This window comes from Ruditapes philippinarum, unplaced genomic scaffold, assembly GCF_026571515.1.
Source record: "Ruditapes philippinarum isolate M1 unplaced genomic scaffold, ASM2657151v2 ctg1758_1_1_1_1, whole genome shotgun sequence".
Classification (NCBI taxonomy): Eukaryota; Metazoa; Mollusca; class Bivalvia; order Venerida; family Veneridae; genus Ruditapes; species Ruditapes philippinarum.
The window spans coordinates 5,142-24,436 of NW_026864878.1; the positions used below are offsets into that span (position 1 = coordinate 5,142).

At 34.0% G+C, this 19,295-nt stretch overlaps 1 protein-coding gene across 1 annotated transcript; it reads right to left on the reverse strand.

Annotated features, from left to right (window-relative positions):
* Positions 1-8,960: 8,960 nt before the first annotated feature.
* Positions 8,961-9,323, reverse strand: LOC132727129 (trigger factor-like). The gene has a single exon (XM_060712536.1). The coding sequence runs from the start codon at positions 9,321-9,323 to the stop codon at positions 8,961-8,963; it is 363 nt and encodes a 120-aa protein (XP_060568519.1).
* Positions 9,324-19,295: the final 9,972 nt, after the last annotated feature.

The following is a 19,295-nucleotide window of genomic DNA, read 5'->3' on the forward strand; positions in this document are numbered from 1 at the left end:
TCCGTTAGCGTGAATTATGTTTTATATTGAAATCGCCATTACAAGAGTCATTTTTATTTTTGTTGTTGTTAGTATTTTTAGTGGAGTAGCGGGGGATCGAACTCGCAACCCCTAGATTTGTAGTCAGACAGTGTTACCACTGCACCACAGCGCCCGCTCTGATTTATAACAATTTTGTAGTCCCTATATACATTATCACATTAGTAAACAAGAAATTGAGTAATACAATTGAATTTTCACACCTAAATTGTTACTGTAGCTTTTAGGTCTATAGTGTTTTTCAATGGCTGACATTCGTGTCCTTGCTCGAGGGGTTATGACAAAGGACTAGTCACAAACGAGTACTGAAAGTAAATAAATAGTTAATAGGCAATAAAAACATATTAATTAGAAAAGTCATGTTCTTTTTTTATAGAACCGCAGTTCTGATATTGCTGTAACCAACAAGAAAAACGCTGCCAAAATTACTTCCTGCATTCTTACATTGTAAATTGCAGCCTCTATATGTCTGCAAGTAAATTCGTTCATAAAACCTTTCAAATGGTTACTACATGCTGCATTCTTACATTGGAAAGTGTAGTGTTGTTTTTTTTTTTAATTTCATGGAAAAGTGTGCTTTCTTCTAACTCACTTTATCACTTTTATTTACAAGATGATTTCTTCTCACCTCTAATGAATAAATAGTACTTTATCATCTTTATGATTAGTACGTCTCTCTTTTCATAGCTGATAACATAAATTCTTTGCTCATTTTGATTGAATGTGGTCATTATGATGTGATTATGTGATAAGATGTTGTTAATAAATACTTATTTATTATGTTGCTCTTGTATCTACCATTTCAAAACTAGTGTTAATCTATTGTTTTAGAAATGTACTGCACATCCGTAAATGGTTACCTCGAAATAACATTTTCTATATATTGCAAGTCGGCCCGAGGATGTTTCGATTGTCATCACGGATATCCACGAAACCATAATAATTATAAAAATGTTTGAAAATATTTTTTCTTGCGTAAATGCTACTGCTGTGTTACTGCTATTGCCAATTTCACGTTTTATAATTTGCCAATTGCTACTGCTGTGCTACTGCAGATCACAGACACTTAATTGGGGATTGGAGCTTAAAACGCCTTTAAAAATCCAAATAAAATGTATATTTGTCAATCCCAGCACATGTACTGATCATATATATCAAAAAATCTTAATATAAGCCGTTTTGAAAATTTTTCAAATTTCAACGTCTATAATAATACAGACGTTGAAATGGACTTTTACATACTGATATGGACCAACTGTCGTCATGCTCAAATAAAAGGCACATATTTATGCCTCAGAAACGAGTAAAGTTTTTTTCATCTTTCCAAGCCAAACATTAATTTTATGGGAATTAAATAATGATTTAATGTGAGATAATTTGTCATTAAACTAGCAAAATGTAAATAATGTAGTATTTGGCATCACTATAACTATAATTCTCAAAACAACAGACAAATAGATGGAAACTATTTAAGAATAACAACAAAAATGAAAAACTTTTGAGGAATAGAGAGAAAAGGATTTCTGGGCATAATAAGCCTTTAAAGACTTTGCTTGTTTTGATTGTTTTGTTGGAGTTGAAGTCACACGGACACTATATAAGGGTCATATGACGACTTCCCAGCCTAACTTCTCCAAATTCTTCCAAAGGCGTGCACGTCGCAGAGAAGGCACACGGCAGGTCAAGGTCAAGTCATCTCAAGTACCAGAGGTGATTGGTTGACCAGTCGCGACTAACTCTGGAGGGTGGCGCTAACAAGTTTACCGCCTCTTTGCTGCCGTAACAGAACCAGTATTGTCTTTCCTCCAGGATTTAGGAAGATCGGCATGAAAAAGACGTCCCCGATGCGACTCCTAGAGTGGACCGGCATGGACGCTGAGATCTCGGACATATGGTTATTCCGGCGCCGAGCTAAAATAAACTTAAAAACACACTCCCAGTCTAACTGTTGAAAGAAGACACCGGAAGAACTACCGACCTTCCGTAAACTATCTGGATTACACATAAATGAATGCTTTTAAAGTCCCTGCCGAGATTCGAACCTACACATTTTGCGAGAACGTGATTTAAAGTCAGCAGATATTCCTTTATAAATAAAGTAAGATACAGCTAGCCCATTTGTACTTTGATTAAAATATATTATAACAATAAAGAATATCCAATACAACAAACTAGTATTCGAGAAAGTGATGTAAATATATTAATATGATTTTAAAAATGTATTTTTAACAGGGGTTTAGCAGACTTAAAAATTCGTCGACGTACACAATTAATTCACATTAGGGATATTATATTATGATCCAGCATGAACAAAATATGGCTTTTAAGAAGGAAAAAAATATCTGAATTTATTAGTAAAGGAAATATTGAGAAATATTGATGAAATAAAATGCGTATTTTTATTTTCCGTATTTTCACAGGTCTCTTGGCGTAGTATGAAAATTATGATATTTCATACCACCCGATGGAAATAAAATCCCGTATTTGTAGAAAAACAAGCCCTTTAATATCATCTTTGCAAATTTTATATTTAATTTCATGCACTTAAGTATAAAATTTGATTTAAAAAATAAACAAAATTTTTTTATTGTATATTCATCGACTACCAATGGAATTATTTTGCAATAAGTATTCCTAGGATCTTAGTATTAATGTTGAAGAAACTATTACGGTCATAACTCACCTTTTAGCAAAAATCACTGTTAAATACATATATAGTATTACAAAATAATACAATTGTATTTATGGCATAATTTAATTCGATCAATTTGTTAAAAATATATACTTGAACTCAACTGAGGTTTCAGATAATTTGCTCACTCCATGTTTTCAAAATAATTATTTTTATAGTGCAAATGACCCGAAATTGAAAAAACGTTAAAATCCTTTTAAATCAAATCGGGCCAAGAATCACGCAGACGCATGCGTTCGCGCGCACGCACACAGCCGCGCGCACGCATACTATTTTTCAAGTTAATAAGGAATGCCTTTTGAATATATTTAGATTTCGAGTGCACTAGCTGATCTATGTAAAAAATTAAAATTTAATGTTGTTTTATGATTTTGACCTGGATGGAGCACCTATGCAATCCTATCATGTTGTTTCAGTATTCGAAAAGGTTGGTCTTTCTGTATATGATATATTAGACTCTGTTAGAGGCTAGGGGATTCTCAGAGTTCTACCAAATATAAAATAAATTCCCAACCGAAACCGATAAACAGTTTAAATATGAAACAGTATATTATATAATACTTGATAAATATGAGGCTAAAGCAAGTTCATTACATTATTCCGAAATGTGAAACAATTTTACTAATTTTTGGCACCTTAATCGCTTAATTAGGTACTCCCAATTTGCCGCCTCTTCTATCCAGATGAAAATCAACATTTGATTAACTCGCATGTACTCTTATAGTAGGTATACTGTAGTATACACAATGCCTGACATATTTGGTATATCTATGTATTTTATCTTTAAACCACAGACTAGAACAATAAACGGTTAATTTTGGCAGCTTATACTATACATGATTTACCTAAAATATAAGCGTTGTGATTGGTTGAATATGCACAAATTAATTAATACGACCATTCATTAAAACTGGAAATCCTTGACATTAAGGCGTGCACACAAGCAGCCTCCGTACTGTGACGTACATGTAACCAGTTGCAAAGTTTCCATTTGATTTTGATATATAAACTTCTAAATCACATATAAGGTAATAAAACTTTTGTCAAAGAGCTTATAAAATATATATTCATATTTTGCATTCGATTACTTTTTTATTTTGCAACAATGCACAAATTTACAAAAATACTAGTACTAATTTCTACAGGTAGAGTATGATATTTTCTATTTTAAATTTATTTATTTCGTCGCGAGCAGTGACAGAGAAACTAAAACTAAACTTTTAGCACGAAAGACACGTGTAACTATTGATGTAGTTAAAGTTAAACAATCGGCGTGCAAACCATAGAAAGAAATGGTCTGTTTAGAAAGAAAACAAAACAAAACAAAACAATAAAACAAAACAATTCACTGATTGCTGCAAGTATGGCGTTTGATTGACGACATCTTTTTTTATCTTTGTCGAAACTTGCCATGCTCTTAAGTTTCCATAAACTAGTTGATGTTCCAAATATTCAGGTCTGTAGGTGTATGTACAGTTTGACTTGTATATATCAGATTTTCTTTTCCATTCCAGCCATGGCATGTCTAGCAAATACTCATTGCAAACATGTAAAACAGAACAGAAACGTGAAACTAGACGTTTGTAACGAGTGCAAAGAACTGCTAAATGAGACGATTGCTCCGATCTTTAAAGAATTAGAGGACTTCTCCGAATGCTTAGAGGTAAGGCATTGTTCAAAGGTTCATTTCAAATTAGCACAATGTGTACCTAAGAGATTATTAAAGACACATTACGCCTCCGAAATCTTTATATATTTAATTCTTCGAGAAATGTCAAATGCGTGTCTAATAATGTTTTAATAATGATAAAAAGCATGATATATGTTTCACGACAGAAGAAATTTGCACTTAATGTGCAGTGATGTGTCGTAAAGGTAGCAAAATGTAAAAAAGTAGTATTTTACTTCCATACAAAGTACTTACTCAATAGAATTATACCAAAGGAGAGCAAAACATAGTTCAAGTATGTTTAAATGAGTATCTTTTAAAAACTGTATCAAGATACAAAAATAAAAAGTTTTTGAGAAATAAAAATGAAAGCATTTCTGAGGCATAATGCGCCTTTAAAGTAAATGAACGAACATTTTAAGTTTGTTTAAATTAATTAAAGTTTTGATTAATTTTATAAAACATAATAATACTTGTATTGAACGATGCATAAATAAGTGGTACAATTTAAGACTGAAAAGAAAAAAATACTCATGAAAAATTACTCATCTTTGCTTTTCTGGTGCTCCAAATAATTTTTATAAGAATAAAAATGATTGTTTTAAAATTATATGAAGGCAATCACCTCTGATTACACCAAGTTGTTATGGAAGAATTAATTTTATATTCTATTAACGAAAAAAAGTGAATCGTGATCGAAGAAACCTTGTTATCTGGACATTCTGCCATAATAGGTCGGCTGTTTCCAGAAATTTATTGTATGATTTATCATGTACTTTTTTTTCATTTACAGAAAAACTGTAACTCGGCACCTATCTTAGACGGCTTGAAAACAAACATCAAAGTAGTAAGTATATCACCAAAACTGTTTTACATGTATTTTTGACAAAAAAGAAATAAGTTCATGAACTTTCGTTATTGGCTGCTGTAAACTTGTGTGTTAATACGCATATTTAAATATTATTTGAATTGCATTGTTTTTTATTTTTGAATGTGAACACTTAATCATTTATAGATAGACAATACAATATTATATAGTACTAATTTCTTAAAATTGCTCTCTTGTTTCAGACCGAGGCTGAAGTATTATCACAACTTCCGCTATTTATTCATCAACTTGAGCACATACAACGTGGATGGGAAGAGAAGAATCTACCAGTGTTTCAACAAACCTGGAAATTTATTTAAAGGGATATTTTTGGGTTAGAGGAAGAGCAAAGGAACCCAAAATTGCTTTGCAAAGAAACTTTTTAAAAGGCCCAAAATCGGGAAGGGACTTTTAAAAATTTTAAGGGAAATTATTTAAAGAAAATTGTCCAGTGTTTTGTAGGGAAATTTATGTAAAAATTTTAAAAAACGGGTTCTTAAAATAGTAAAAAGTTGTTCAAAACAACGTACAGCTTTTTTTGTAAAAATTGTATTTGGTTTTACCCGGAACAAAAACCCAAAAAATTGGGAAAATTTTTGGAAAGGGGTTTATAGATATATATGGTTTTTTGGAATTTTCATTTTTTTTTAAATAAAAACACCTGTAAAAGGGGTTTTAATGTTTGAATTTTTTGTAGACTAGCAAAGATGGCTTATAGAGAAATGACAAATGACTATAAACACAATTCAGATTTTGAAAAAATTACATGTACAATGTACATAGTTATTACGAAATATACGAATGCAAAAACTCATTCAGCATTAAAAGCGGCCTTCAGCTTCTTTCTAAAGGTTAAAAATGCTATTTTAGACAAATGTTTCATATAATTGTCAAAATCAAAGAATTAAGGTGGAAAATGAAATTTGCAGACGATAATTAAAATACAATATTTATAAACAACAAGGAAACCACTCGATACTCTATTCTACCGGTCTGCTCTCTATAAATTGTATGTAATTAGTAATGTGGACGATTCGTTTCCCAATTTACTACTTTTAGAAACGAATGCCATTGACGCAATATAAATAGCTCTTGGGACACTTTGAACAAGGCTTAACAGTGATATGATGTACTTTTCAAACGTAAAATTACCGAAATACTTTGTTTGAAACAACAAAGCATTGCTTTTTCAACAAAAAACAAAAGATGAAGGCCGCTTTTAACATTTTAATACAATGTCTATAACCTATATAAATTCAAAGTAAATTAAACAATTAATTATATTAATGAATGCATAAAACAGAAGGAGTCCGTCCAAATCAATATATTTTCTTATAAAATACTCATTTACTAATATATTTATTAACGCTTGTAACTCGGATATATGTTATATTTTCTATTATAATGTACAATAAAATATGTTGCATTTATTTCTGTTGATATATTGTCATTTAATGCAGCGAGTTTACTTTACTATTGTGAACTTGTTTTACTTCTTGTAAGTCTTATATATTTATCAACTTTCTTTGACAGTTTCTGCTTATGATATGAATTTATGAAATACCACGAAAGTTTCCAAAACGACTTTAACAAATCAATTATGCTATGTAAAAAAAAACTTACGCTTTTGCCATTTCAGTACTATTTAAACATTTTGTATTTTTTACTTTTTCAATTTTTTTTATTTTTTAAAAAAAAATGAAAGAAAAATGATCCTGGGAAAGCAAAAATTCAAAAAAAATTAAGGGAAAATGGGGTTTTGCATGGGGATAATTAAAAGGGGCAACGCACTCACCCCTAGAAAAGTTTAAAAGCGGTATTTAAATTTTCTAAAAGTGCTGAAATCAAGTTTCCCAAAGGAGCAAAAAAGAAACAATACTAAATAAATAGGGGGAAAAACTCTTTCAAATTTCCAAAAACGAAAATTGACAATGCTTTTTGTAAATTTAAAAAAATTAAAAAATATGAAAAAAACAACACAAAAGAAAAGGGGGGGGTTACTTTTTAAATAGCGTTGTTCAACATAAGTTTAAAATTTGTTTTTGGGTTTTAAACCCTTTAAACTAGCGAATAAAATACCCAATATTGAAAATGAATTAAATCATATATTTTTCGTAACGATTAAAGTTAATGTACAAAGTTGCATTCTTAAATCCTGAACACGCTTATGGTTTTTGCTGATAAAAAGAATATAATAATATATAGTTCCTCTTTAAAAATATCACAAACTATTCAAAATTCAAAGCTTGGCATTCCATTTTAAAAATCCATCTTGTTTAGGGTTAACATGATGAAATACAGTGACCGGACAAGTCAGGAACCCTGCAATAGCTGAAAAAAAAGAAGTATTAAGCCCTACCCATCGAAACTAGAATCCAATGGCTAAACTTATCCCGATTTGTAATAGGAATTTAATATCTAATATTGGCGCTTATTGGATAAACTTCGGATTCCTTCTACAAATTATAACAAAGTATTAACAATCAATTTATTCATTGTGACAAAATGGCTATTTATACTTCCAATACTGACCCAAAGAGCGTTTATTTTAGGACTTATAGAGACCTAATTAATGAGTAATTAAACCGTATAGGTAGATGTAATCTACTTAAAATCAATAATCGTATTATTATAGTAACATTCTTTAATGATCAGCTAAATTTAAAAACCATTTAGTACAATAAAGTATGATTTACGTCTTTGTATGAGCTATGTCAAAAATTTAACTACGAGTTACCCCCCCCCCCCCCCCCCCCAATCATATGTAACATGTCCTCACACTTATTTTATACATGTATAGCAAAATAAATGCAAAGAATTTGTTACTCACATTTGGGGCACAAGTTATTATTTTCATAATTATATTTTTTATCTTATTCCGTTATCTAAGACTAAAACGTACGTACAAAGCAATTACTAAGATCAGCACAGAAAAAGACATTGTGCATAAACAACCCAAAACAAATTATTTGAAACATATATTTTATCATTCTTGTATGTAGTTATAGAACTCCTTTAGAAAAGTCTGAAATCGTTTAAATCATATTTTAAACATTTATTATTATCAAACGATGAATTATAGACAATATACATATACTATCATATGATGATATTATGTCTGTCTTCTTTGTTTGTTAAGATGTACTGAATGTTGTAATCTTTATAATTGCTTGTAATTTGTCTATTCTTATGTTTTGAAAGCCTTGTTGAATAATAAGATTTTGCATCAAACGAGTATATGTTATCTCTAATGCGTTGATGTATTGTCTAAATAAGATTCCTTCGTTAAATAAAGAGATTATTGTTGTTGTTGTCGTCGTCGGTCGTCGTCGGTCGTCGTCGTCGTCGGTCGTCGTCATCGGTCGTCGTCGTCGTCGGTCTTCGTCGTCGTCGGTCGTCGTCGTCGTCATCATCATTATTATTATTATTATTATTATCTCTAATGCGTTGATGTATTGTCTAAATAAGATTCCTTCGTTAAATAAAGAGATTATTGTTGTTGTTGTTGTTGTTGTTGTCGTCGTCGTCGTCGTCGGTCGTCGTCGTCGGTCGTCATCGGTCGTCTTGGTCGTCGTCGGTCTTCGTCGTCGTCGGTCGTCGTCGTCGTCATCATCATTATTATTATTTTTTATTATTATCTCTAATGGCGTTGATGTATTGTCTAAATAAGATTCCTTCGTTAAATAAAGAGATTATTGTTGTTGTTGTTGTTGTCGTCGGTCGTCGTCGTCGGTCGTCATCGTCGTCGGTCGTCGTTGGTCGTCGTCGTCGTCGGTCGTTGTCTTCGGTCGTCGTCGTCGGTCGTCGTCCTCGTCGCTCGTCGTTGGTCGTCGTTGGTCGTCGTCGTCTTCGTCGCTCGTCGCTCGTCGTTGGTCGTCGTCGGTCGTCGTTGGTCGTCGTCGTCTTCGGTCGTCGTCGTCGCTCGTCGTCGTCGTCGCTCGTCGTCGGTCGTCGTTGTCGTCGTCGTCGGTCGTCTCTCGTCGTCGGTCGTCGTTGGTCGTCGTCGTCTTCGGTCGTCGTCGGTCTTCGTCGTCGTCGGTCGTCGTCGTCGTCATCATCATTATCATTATTATTATTATTATCTCTAATGCGTTGATGTATTGTCTAAATAAGATTCCTTCGTTAAATAAGAGATTATTGTTGTTGTTGTTGTTGTCGTCGTCGTCGTCGGTCGTCCATCGTCGTCGGTCGTCGTTGGTCGTCGTCGTCGTCTTCGGTCGTCGTCGTCGTCGTCGGTCGTCGTCGTCGTCGCTCGTCGTTGGTCGTCGTCGTCGTCGGTCGTCGTCTTCCCGTCGTCGGTCGTCGTCGTCGTCGCTCGTCGTCGTTGGTCGTCGACGTCTTCGTCGGTCGTCGCTCGTCGTCGTCGTTGTTGGTTGTTGTTGTTGATGTCGTCGTCGGTCGTCGCCGTCTTCGGTCGTCGTCGTCGTCGTCGGTCGTCGTCGTTGTCATCGTCGTCGGCGTCGTCGTCGTCGGTCGTCGTCTTCGGTCGTCGTCTTCGGTCGTCGTCGTCGTGGTCGTCGTCGTCGTCGGTTCGTCGTCGTCTTCGGTCGTCGTCTTCGGTCGTCGTCGTCGTTGTCGGTCGTCGTCGTCGTCGTCGGTCGTCGTTGGTCGTCTTCGTCGGTCGTCGCTCGTCGTCGTCGTCGTTGGTCGTCGTCGTCTTCGGTCGTTGTCGTCGTCGTCGGTCGTCGTCGTCGTCGGTCGTCGTTGGTCGTCGTCGTCGTCGTCGCTCGTCGTCGTCGGTCGTCATCGTCGTCGTCTTCGGTCGTCGTCGGTCGTCGTCGTCGTCGGTCGTCGTCGTCGTCATCATCATTATTATTATTATTATTATTATCTCTAATGCGTTGATGTATTGTCTAAATAAGATCCCTTCGTTAATAAAGAGATTATTGTTGTTGTTGTTGTTGTTGTTGTCGTCGTCGTCGTCGGTCGTCGTCGTCGGTCGTCATCGTCGTCGTCGTCGTTGGTCGTCGTCTTCGGTCGTCGGTCGTCGTCTTCGGTCGTCGTCGTCGTCGTCGGTCGTCGTCGTCGTCGCTCGTCGTTGGTCGTCGTTGGTCGTCGTCGTCTTCGTCGGTCGTCGCTCGTCGTCGGACGTCGTTGGTCGTCGTCGTCTTCGGTCGTCGTCGTCGGTCGTCGTCGTCGTCGCTCGTCGTCGGTCGTCGTTGGTCGTCGTCGTCGGTCGTCGCTCGTCGTCGCTCGTCGTCGGTCGTCGTTGGTCGTCATCGTCTTCGGTCGTCGTCGTCGTCGTCGTCGTCGTCGTGCTCGTCGTCGTCGGTCGTCGTCATCATCATTATTATTATTATTTATTAATATTATTATTATTATTATCTCTAATGCGTTGATGTATTGTCTAAATAAGATTCCTTCGTTAAATAAAGAGATTATTGTTGTTGTCGTCGTCGGTCGTCGTCGTCGTCGGTCGTCGTCGTCGTCATCATTATTATTATTATTTTTATTATCATTATCATTTTCTTGAAACTTAGGTAGGAACATTTATAAGAATAGGAAAAAGAGGATCTTACAGTTTAATATAAAAGGGCTTTTTGTGTTACAGCCCTTTCTTAACAAAGCCTCAAAGGGGGCTTTTTTTTAGTCATAGTTTACAAGTGGTTGGTTGTAATGAAACTGGGCATTAATGTCTATTATTATAAAGAAATGATGCTCATCAAACATTATTAAATCTGATTGTGTATTTTTGAGTTATAGCTCTATGTGAATTTAAAAAAAAAACAAAAAAAAAAACAAAAAACAATTACTCTTGGATTGGTGCATGATCATCGTTTGAAACGGAGACATACGTATCTAACAAAAATTATGTGCAACTACGTTTGTTTATATTTAACTGTAACTGTTTAATATTTTTTAAAAACCTGAGATCAGTAATTCAATAAATATTTTTGTAAGATCTTTAATTGCTTTATATATACATCTTACAATAACCGTTGTCAAATGAAATTGAGTGAAGTGTTTAAATCATGTCCATTCCTGGTATACTTGTTTTTCATTAAATTTAAAAATTGAGCAAGAATTTGACTACTGTCAGTCTATCACTACACTTGAATAATTCTTTTACCTCAAATAAATGGCCACCGTGGAGTTGCGTACAAAATTTAGTATATTGCTTGTTGGATTTTTGTTTTTGTTTTATTTCCATTTTGATACATTTATTTACATAGCAATAGAATCCACGAAACTTACATTAACAGCACATCAATAGACCTGTCCTATATACACCGTAGGGAACGTGTTACAGTATCGCCTTTTTCGGTTACAGTATAGAATTTTCAAGATGGAGGATTATTTATGGGAAGAGATGTAGGTGATTTTTATTCAGGTCCATACTACAAAAGGTTTAATTTCTAAAAGTTGTTTTTGTGCTTTGCTTGTAAAGAACAGAATCCGGTATCTAGTCATATATTTCTTCAGACCCTGCACCCCAGATTTAACTCTTTATTGTCTCATAAATGTGCAGATTTGAAGGTTTAAAAATTTGAATCGAGAGACCAACGCATTTTTCCCCCATTCCGACATTATTTAAGCATGCCTTGATAAAGTAAATTTACAAAACGTTAGTCCTTTGTGTTTAGAAACGTTTATAAAAGTAAATGACCAGTTGAACCTATTTTCCTGTTGGTAAAATGCGTTTGAAAAAATAAACAATGTTACAGTATAGAGCGAGATTAATTTTGAAGGGTTACAGCATAGACCTAGCGACTTTGATACAATTTTGTTACAGTTTATACCCAGATTTCGGTTACAGTTTAGATAATTGCTAAATTTTACACAAATTCGTGTATCCATTATTTTTATGAAATAACTCATACCTTTCTGTTTAATACATTCTTGAAAGGTTGTATTACTTTTTTTCTTCAGCAGAATAGTTATAGTTTGCTATTTTTCTTACTTTAAGTTTCAGATTGAGACTTTTTGCAGAATAAGTAATGTCCTAAGTAAGGACTGTTTTCACGACAACAACAGTAACTTTTATCGAATTGTATTGAGAGAAGAAAGATTATTGCTTGATTTCATTACACATTATACTAATGCCTATTAGTAATGAAATAGAGAAAAAAGAATCCTTAACAGAAGTCCAGCAAGGAAAACATGAAAATGTTGCAGGATCAGTTTGATTAAACCTGTTCATGGACGGTAGTGGTAACTGCAAGCTACCGTCCACGCCTACTAGCACCGGCTTCATCAGAATTCATATTTAACATGAACTGGTACACTTTAGATTTTTTAACATCTGTGGATGTGTTCATATGGCGGTTATCATGGAACCTTCAATGTGACACGTTATTGCCATTCTATGAAAAGCGGCATATTATCCCCAGGTTAAAGATTTCGTGTGCCCTAAACGAAAATACAATGAGTGAAACTAAATAAAATGAAATTTTGAGAGGGGATCGCAGGTTATGAAGCCTGCATACCATAAATAAACTGTCAAAAGACACAATTAACAAGCAGGCAATACCCTAAGAATGATTAAACAGTATTTAAATGAGCAATATTTCAACCTTAAATTTTATTTTAAGTTGGAATTTCCATCTACCATAATGTATTTTGTAAGTATTTAAAAGGGTTTGTTACATTTGGCCTTCTTGGATTTTAAGTTTCAACGACACTGAGGTCATGTGCAAACATTCCTGCTTTAGTGTAAAGAAAGACCCCAGAATCCCTTTGTGAAACATTTCAGACACGAGTGGGCACCCGACTAGAACCACCGACGTTCCGTAAATTAGCTTGATAGATTCCTCACATACAAAGAATCCAAAGTCGTGATTGGATTTCAACTACAGCAGTAAATGAAAGATAATTTGAAGTCGAGTTTAGTCGACGGCCTTATCCCGACTCTGCCACTTTTATGTACCTCCATCAGGTTCACTAGAGAAAATATTGTAATTGTCTGACCTTAATTTATACTCTATAACTTTCAATATTATTTTCTTTTTCAGAAACATGAAAACTGCTATGCAGAATGTCTGAAATAAGAAAAAACGACTTTTAATTTAATTATGACAAAATAATCGTAAATTCAACAAAGAAGCATTCGAAATGACGTTATGATCATGATTTGATTTGAATGCTTTTGGTTCGAGACGAGAAGTGTTTTTAAACATTGCCTTTTTTCAAAATCTATAATTTGGGTTTTCGTATCCCCGATTGCAACCGAAACCATTTGAACAACTTATTGGTAGAAAGTCATGTAAATTCCATCACATTTAGTCAAGTAGTTACTGAGCGAATGAGATTGAACAAACATGTGTACGACAGACGGACGAATAGCCATCGGGCCAATCAGCTCACAGAGATTTAAATGTCTATGTAACATTCAAACATTTTACCTAGTGTATATAGAAAATATCGAAGTCTAAACTGTAACCGAAATCTGGGTATAAACTGTAACAAAATCGGATCAAAATTGCTAGGTCTATGCTGTAACCCTGCACAAATCACCTCGCTCTATACTGTAACATTGTTTATTTTTTGAAACGCATTTAACGAACAGGAAAAAAGGTTCAATTGGTCATTTACTTTTATAAACGTTTCCTAACATAAAGGACTAACGTTTTGCATATTTACTTTTTCTAGGCATGCATAAATAATGTCGAAATTGGAGAAAAATGCGTTGGTCTCTCGATTCAAATTTTCAAACTGTCAAATCTGCATATTTATGAGACAATATAACGATAAATCTGGGGTGCAGAGTCTGAAGAAATATATGACTAGATACCGGATTCTGTTTCTTACAAGCAAAGCACAAAAACATCTTTTAGAAACTAAACTACTTGTAGTATGGACCGGAATAAAAATCACCTACCTGTCCTCCCAACAATAATCCTCCATCTTTAAAATTCTATACTGTAACCGAAAAAGGCGATACTGTAACACGTTCCCTACGGTGGTATATATATATACATAATTTTTGTTTAAGCTTTTGTCTATAAATAATGTTATTGAGGGAATAAATATTTTCAAAAAATTGATATTTTTGTTATTTCTATATGTGATTTTGTGTTTTAAAGGGTAAAAATCTATATCTTAAGAAAATTTAGTAAAATATATCAGCAGTAAAATTATAATGGTTCCATTATTATATGGTGTGATTCTTGAAAATGTTGTAACATAGAATGTCTCTGTTATTTAATACTTCACATGAATAATGTACGTAAACCGAATAAAATGTTCCGGAACAAAATATTAGGCCGCTATTCCATTTATACGTGATCAGTGGTCCGCGTCCGTCATCCGCATCCGTTACCGATTCGCTTATCAAAGAATACGTTGAATCTATTCCTTTTGTCCGTTTACCATCCGCTTCCGCGACGGCATCCGCGACGTTTCGCAGGATGAGCGATTTTTTACGGACGCGGACAGTCACTGACATGTCTCATTCCTACAAAATGCCTCGAACGAAATTAAATACCTTATCGATTTCGAAAGAAAATACTAAAGAAGTCACCAAAATAGTGTAGGAGAACATATAAGTTTATGATGCAGCAATGACAGATTAAAAAAAAACAACATCTGGTCATCGGTTGCTAAAGAGATGTTTTTTGAAAACCTAACTGATATTCAATGTTTGTTACCTAATTCTTTGATGTTACAACTGTTTTTGGTATTAGAATGAAATTATATCATATTCTACAAATAATTATCCTCTGTTCGCTATACTTCAATTAAAAGTATATAGAAAATAACGTACCTATGGAATAAATAATACCCACGGACATGCCCGGACACGGATCACTGACGCGGGTCACTGATCACGTATAAATGGAATAGCGGCCTTATTTTGCTATTTTAAGTAGGGTTTTATCTGTTAAGCTATGATTTTTAATGCAATAAATTACCATATTTATTTCATACAAGCATTTTGGAAGTATTTTTTTTAAAAATCAGACCATAATTTTTGCATCAGATATATAACTCTATACACTTAGAATGGTTAATAGCTGCATGCCTCCAGATGAGCCAAAATACTTAGAAAATCAAACTTGAGAAAAAAGCACTATGATATAAAGAAAAGTAAAAAAAAAAAAAAAGTTAAGGTAAAAGTATTAATTTAAGAAGTAACTAAAGTATTAATTGCCAGGTTATGTGTGATTTGTGACTGATTTTGCAGTATTATTACCATATTTTGCGTTACTAATAGTTCAGCATATTTTGGGTTGAAAGTGCTGTTTGCAATGTGAATATTATTTTCTTTATTATACTCCCAAAACGAAGTTTTGGGGGGTATATAGGAGTCACCCGGTGGTCGGTCCAGCGGTCCGTTGCATTTTCCTTGTCTGGAGCATAACTTGAAGACTAATGGTTGGAATTCAATATAACTACATACAATGGTCAAGCAAATTGAGAGGAAGTGCAGTGCACAAGAACCATAACTCTATCTTGACTAATTACAGAGTTATTGCCATTTGATACTTTTCCTTGTCCATGGCATAACTTGAAAACTACTGGTTGGAATTCAAAACAACTTTATACAATTGACAAGCACAATAAGGGGAAGTGCAGTGCACAAGAACCATAACTCTTTCTAAAGTAATTACAGAGTTATTGCCCTTTGTTACTTTTCCATTGCTTTATTTTGTCCGGACCATATCTTGAAGACTTATGGTTGGAATTCAATATAACTTCATACAATGGTCAAGCACATTGAGAGGAAGTGCAGTGCACAATAACAATAACTACATCTTGACTTATTACAGAGTTACTGCCCTTTTTACTTTTCCTTGTCCAGAGCATAACTTGAAAACTACTGGTTGGAATTAAAAACAACTTCATACAATTGTCAAGCATAATAAGAGGAAGTGCAGTGCACAAGAACCATAACTCCATCTTGACTTATTACAGAGTTATTGCCCTTTGTTACTTTTCCATTGCTTTATTTTGTCCGGACCATAACTTGAAGACTAATGGTTGGAATTCAATATAACTTCATACAATGGTTAGGGTATAGAAGAGACATATATGTGTAATAAAAACATTGGCAGACAGAAAAACAGTAAAGTAATATTAGATGTGTTCATAGTACAGGAAAGATAACCCTTCTCTGGCTTAACTTGCTGAATTTCTTAATAAACTTACACAGTTTCCATTTTTGGAACTGTCCAGTATCAAATTTAGGGTATCAAGTGAAAATTTCATAGCTTGTCAGCCAACAGTATAGAGCCTGTTCAGACTGTGTTGATGGGCGGTTCGGCCTGGTTCAATACTAGTGGCAATGGCTAACTTGTGCTTATAGCAGGGTCAGGGTTATTAAGATTCAAGGAAAATCATGACAGATTTTTTATCTGCCTCCGATTAAATTGAAACAAAATAGTCTTCCTGTCTTTATGATATTCTTAGAATTCTGACTTACATTTTCTTGAAAATTGGGTAGGAACATTTATAAGTATATACTTCGAGAAAATAATGCCATATGCAAGCAAATAAATATCCACTTACTGAAGTTACAGCTGTAATATGCAAATGGCGTTATGTCTTGAAAATGCAGTGAATTATGCGCTGCTAATTTTAAGATACATATGGTATTGTATGCATGTAACTGACAGACACAACAGATCAAGCACACATGCATGGATATAGAAAAATGAATTTCTTCATCTTAATTGCTCTATTTACAGTGCAATTTGGTCGTACTGAATCATCACATTTTGTATTGTATCTGCGTGTTGCTAAAAATCTTTTTCGATGCACATACTGCATTAATAACTTTTCAATCTTGAGAAAATATTAGAAATGATAGTTTAACGTCTCAATTCCAACTAAAAGGGCGCTAAGAATAGAGGAATTGATAAAAGATTGACCTTGATTTCTGTCAGAATGTTAGCCACTCTCATGGTATTTCTGCCATCGACGGCAGCATTTAAAATAAGTATCTGCCTACAACGGCAGCATTTTTTCTTCGACCGGACCAGATTGAACGTCTGTAAAACTCTCAAGAAAAGACTCACGGGATAGATATTTGGCTTGCGTGACCCCAATGGATGAACGTCTATATTAATAACACGCAATCCTGCCATTTAGTTAAAACTTGAGATATTTTGAACAAAAAAAACAGACATTTTCACGGATTTTTCCGAAGCTGTCACTTTTTAACCTGCTCAAATAGTCTAAAAACAGGAAAAACGAGTCCAAAATTACCTAATAGTATCTCCAGTCAATGGACAATAGTTTCATAGCAATGAAATGGGCCGTATTTGTGTAATATAATAATACCAACCAAATTTATAACCTACCTGTACCGAGCGGTAAATTTCAGCTATCTGCCATCACTGCAGTGATCTGCCATCACTGCCGCCGGTAATACGGTGTGTTAACTGACCATTTAAAATTAAATAACTTTGTTTCGCTCCTTGTAGAAAATAAAACATATATAAAATGCAGATAGATGTATTAAACAGGTATATAGTGGGTCTTTACAAGAGAGAAATGTAAGAATATTGATAATAGTTTAAATGATCTGTTATAGTATTGTTTTCTTTAAAGACAAACATTAGGAAACATTAAAAAATAAGATGAGCACAAGTTCTGATGATGTGTTTGGCGAACAATTCACCGATTGTTATCTAAATCGATATATTTTGTCATATGGATTTATAAAACAAATAATATATCTATAAATATTTAAGGATTGTTAAAAAAATGTCCTAATTTTAACATATCTGAAAACTATGTCACTTCCTATTCAAGTTGGACAAGCGTTTAGTATTAACTATACAGTAAAGAAAAAATAGAGGTACTTCGTATGTTCCAGTGCAATATGGGCGGCGTCAAAATATATTTTATATTATCGCACAGCCGTGCCGATTTTACGACTCCGTAAAATCGTATTGCGAGTCGTAAAATCGGATTGCACGGCCGTGAATGTAATAAGCGTATTACAAACATTGTGTAAAGACGCGCTAAATGTTAGAGTTATGCAGTAGGTCAGTCAATGAAAAATGACTTTTTTTTCACTTTAAACGGTCATTATAATGGGTATGTGATAAATAGAATATTAAATTTGTGTGAGTTCATTACTGAATTTATTGGACTCGTTGAATAAAATAATATTATGCTCGCCAGAGGCTCGCATAATATAATTTTATTCAACTCGTGCAATAAATTCAGCATTGAACTTGCACTCATTCAATATCCTCTATATACTGCACGTTTGTATACATTATAACGTCGCTTTTCATAAAACTTTTTGCTCTAATGAATTCGTTATAAATATTCCTGACAGGTAATATGGCCGCATATAAACGATTGTTTGCAATATAACCCTCGCCTAATGGCTCTGGTTATATCTACAAATAGCCGTTTTTACATGTATAGGGTCATATAAGCATATAACCGGTCAAAAATCTTTATAACTAATAATATAGATACTATACATGTTAGTGCGTGTACGAAACTGTTTTGTCCCTGTTTTAGGATACAATGTACCTAAATATTTTAGTATCTTACATTGTGACATGCAAACAAAAGGTTTTATTTTATAATATATAACAACACAACTTTAATTCGATACATAATGGTGAAATATATAACATTTGATATCATAATAATGCGATTTTTGAAATAAATTTTTGCATGTTAAGTGCAAATAAATTTAATTAACATATGTATAGATTTGAAAACGTTAAGGCGATTTGTTTTTATTCTATTGAAGTATTATGCGAACTTTAAGGACAATTAAATAGTGTGACACAACATCTGCAAAATACGACATTTTCTAACGAAATTTAAAAGATATGTATAAGTAATCTGAGGTTATTTTTACTCTTAAGATACAATTGTACATCGTATAGCCGTATAAAGATTACCACATAGCTTATACAGTTACGTACGTACATTTCTAATTTCATGAAACTTACAAAGTTTCGATGAAATACTTGTATTAGAATAAAACAAAAACTAAGAGTAAATGATAAACTCTATTTCGCATTGAATTAGCAAATCGTGTCCTCTTTTGTACAGGTCATATACCTTTCAGAATGGAGCAGTACTGAAAATGTTAACTAAAGTAGCCATACATT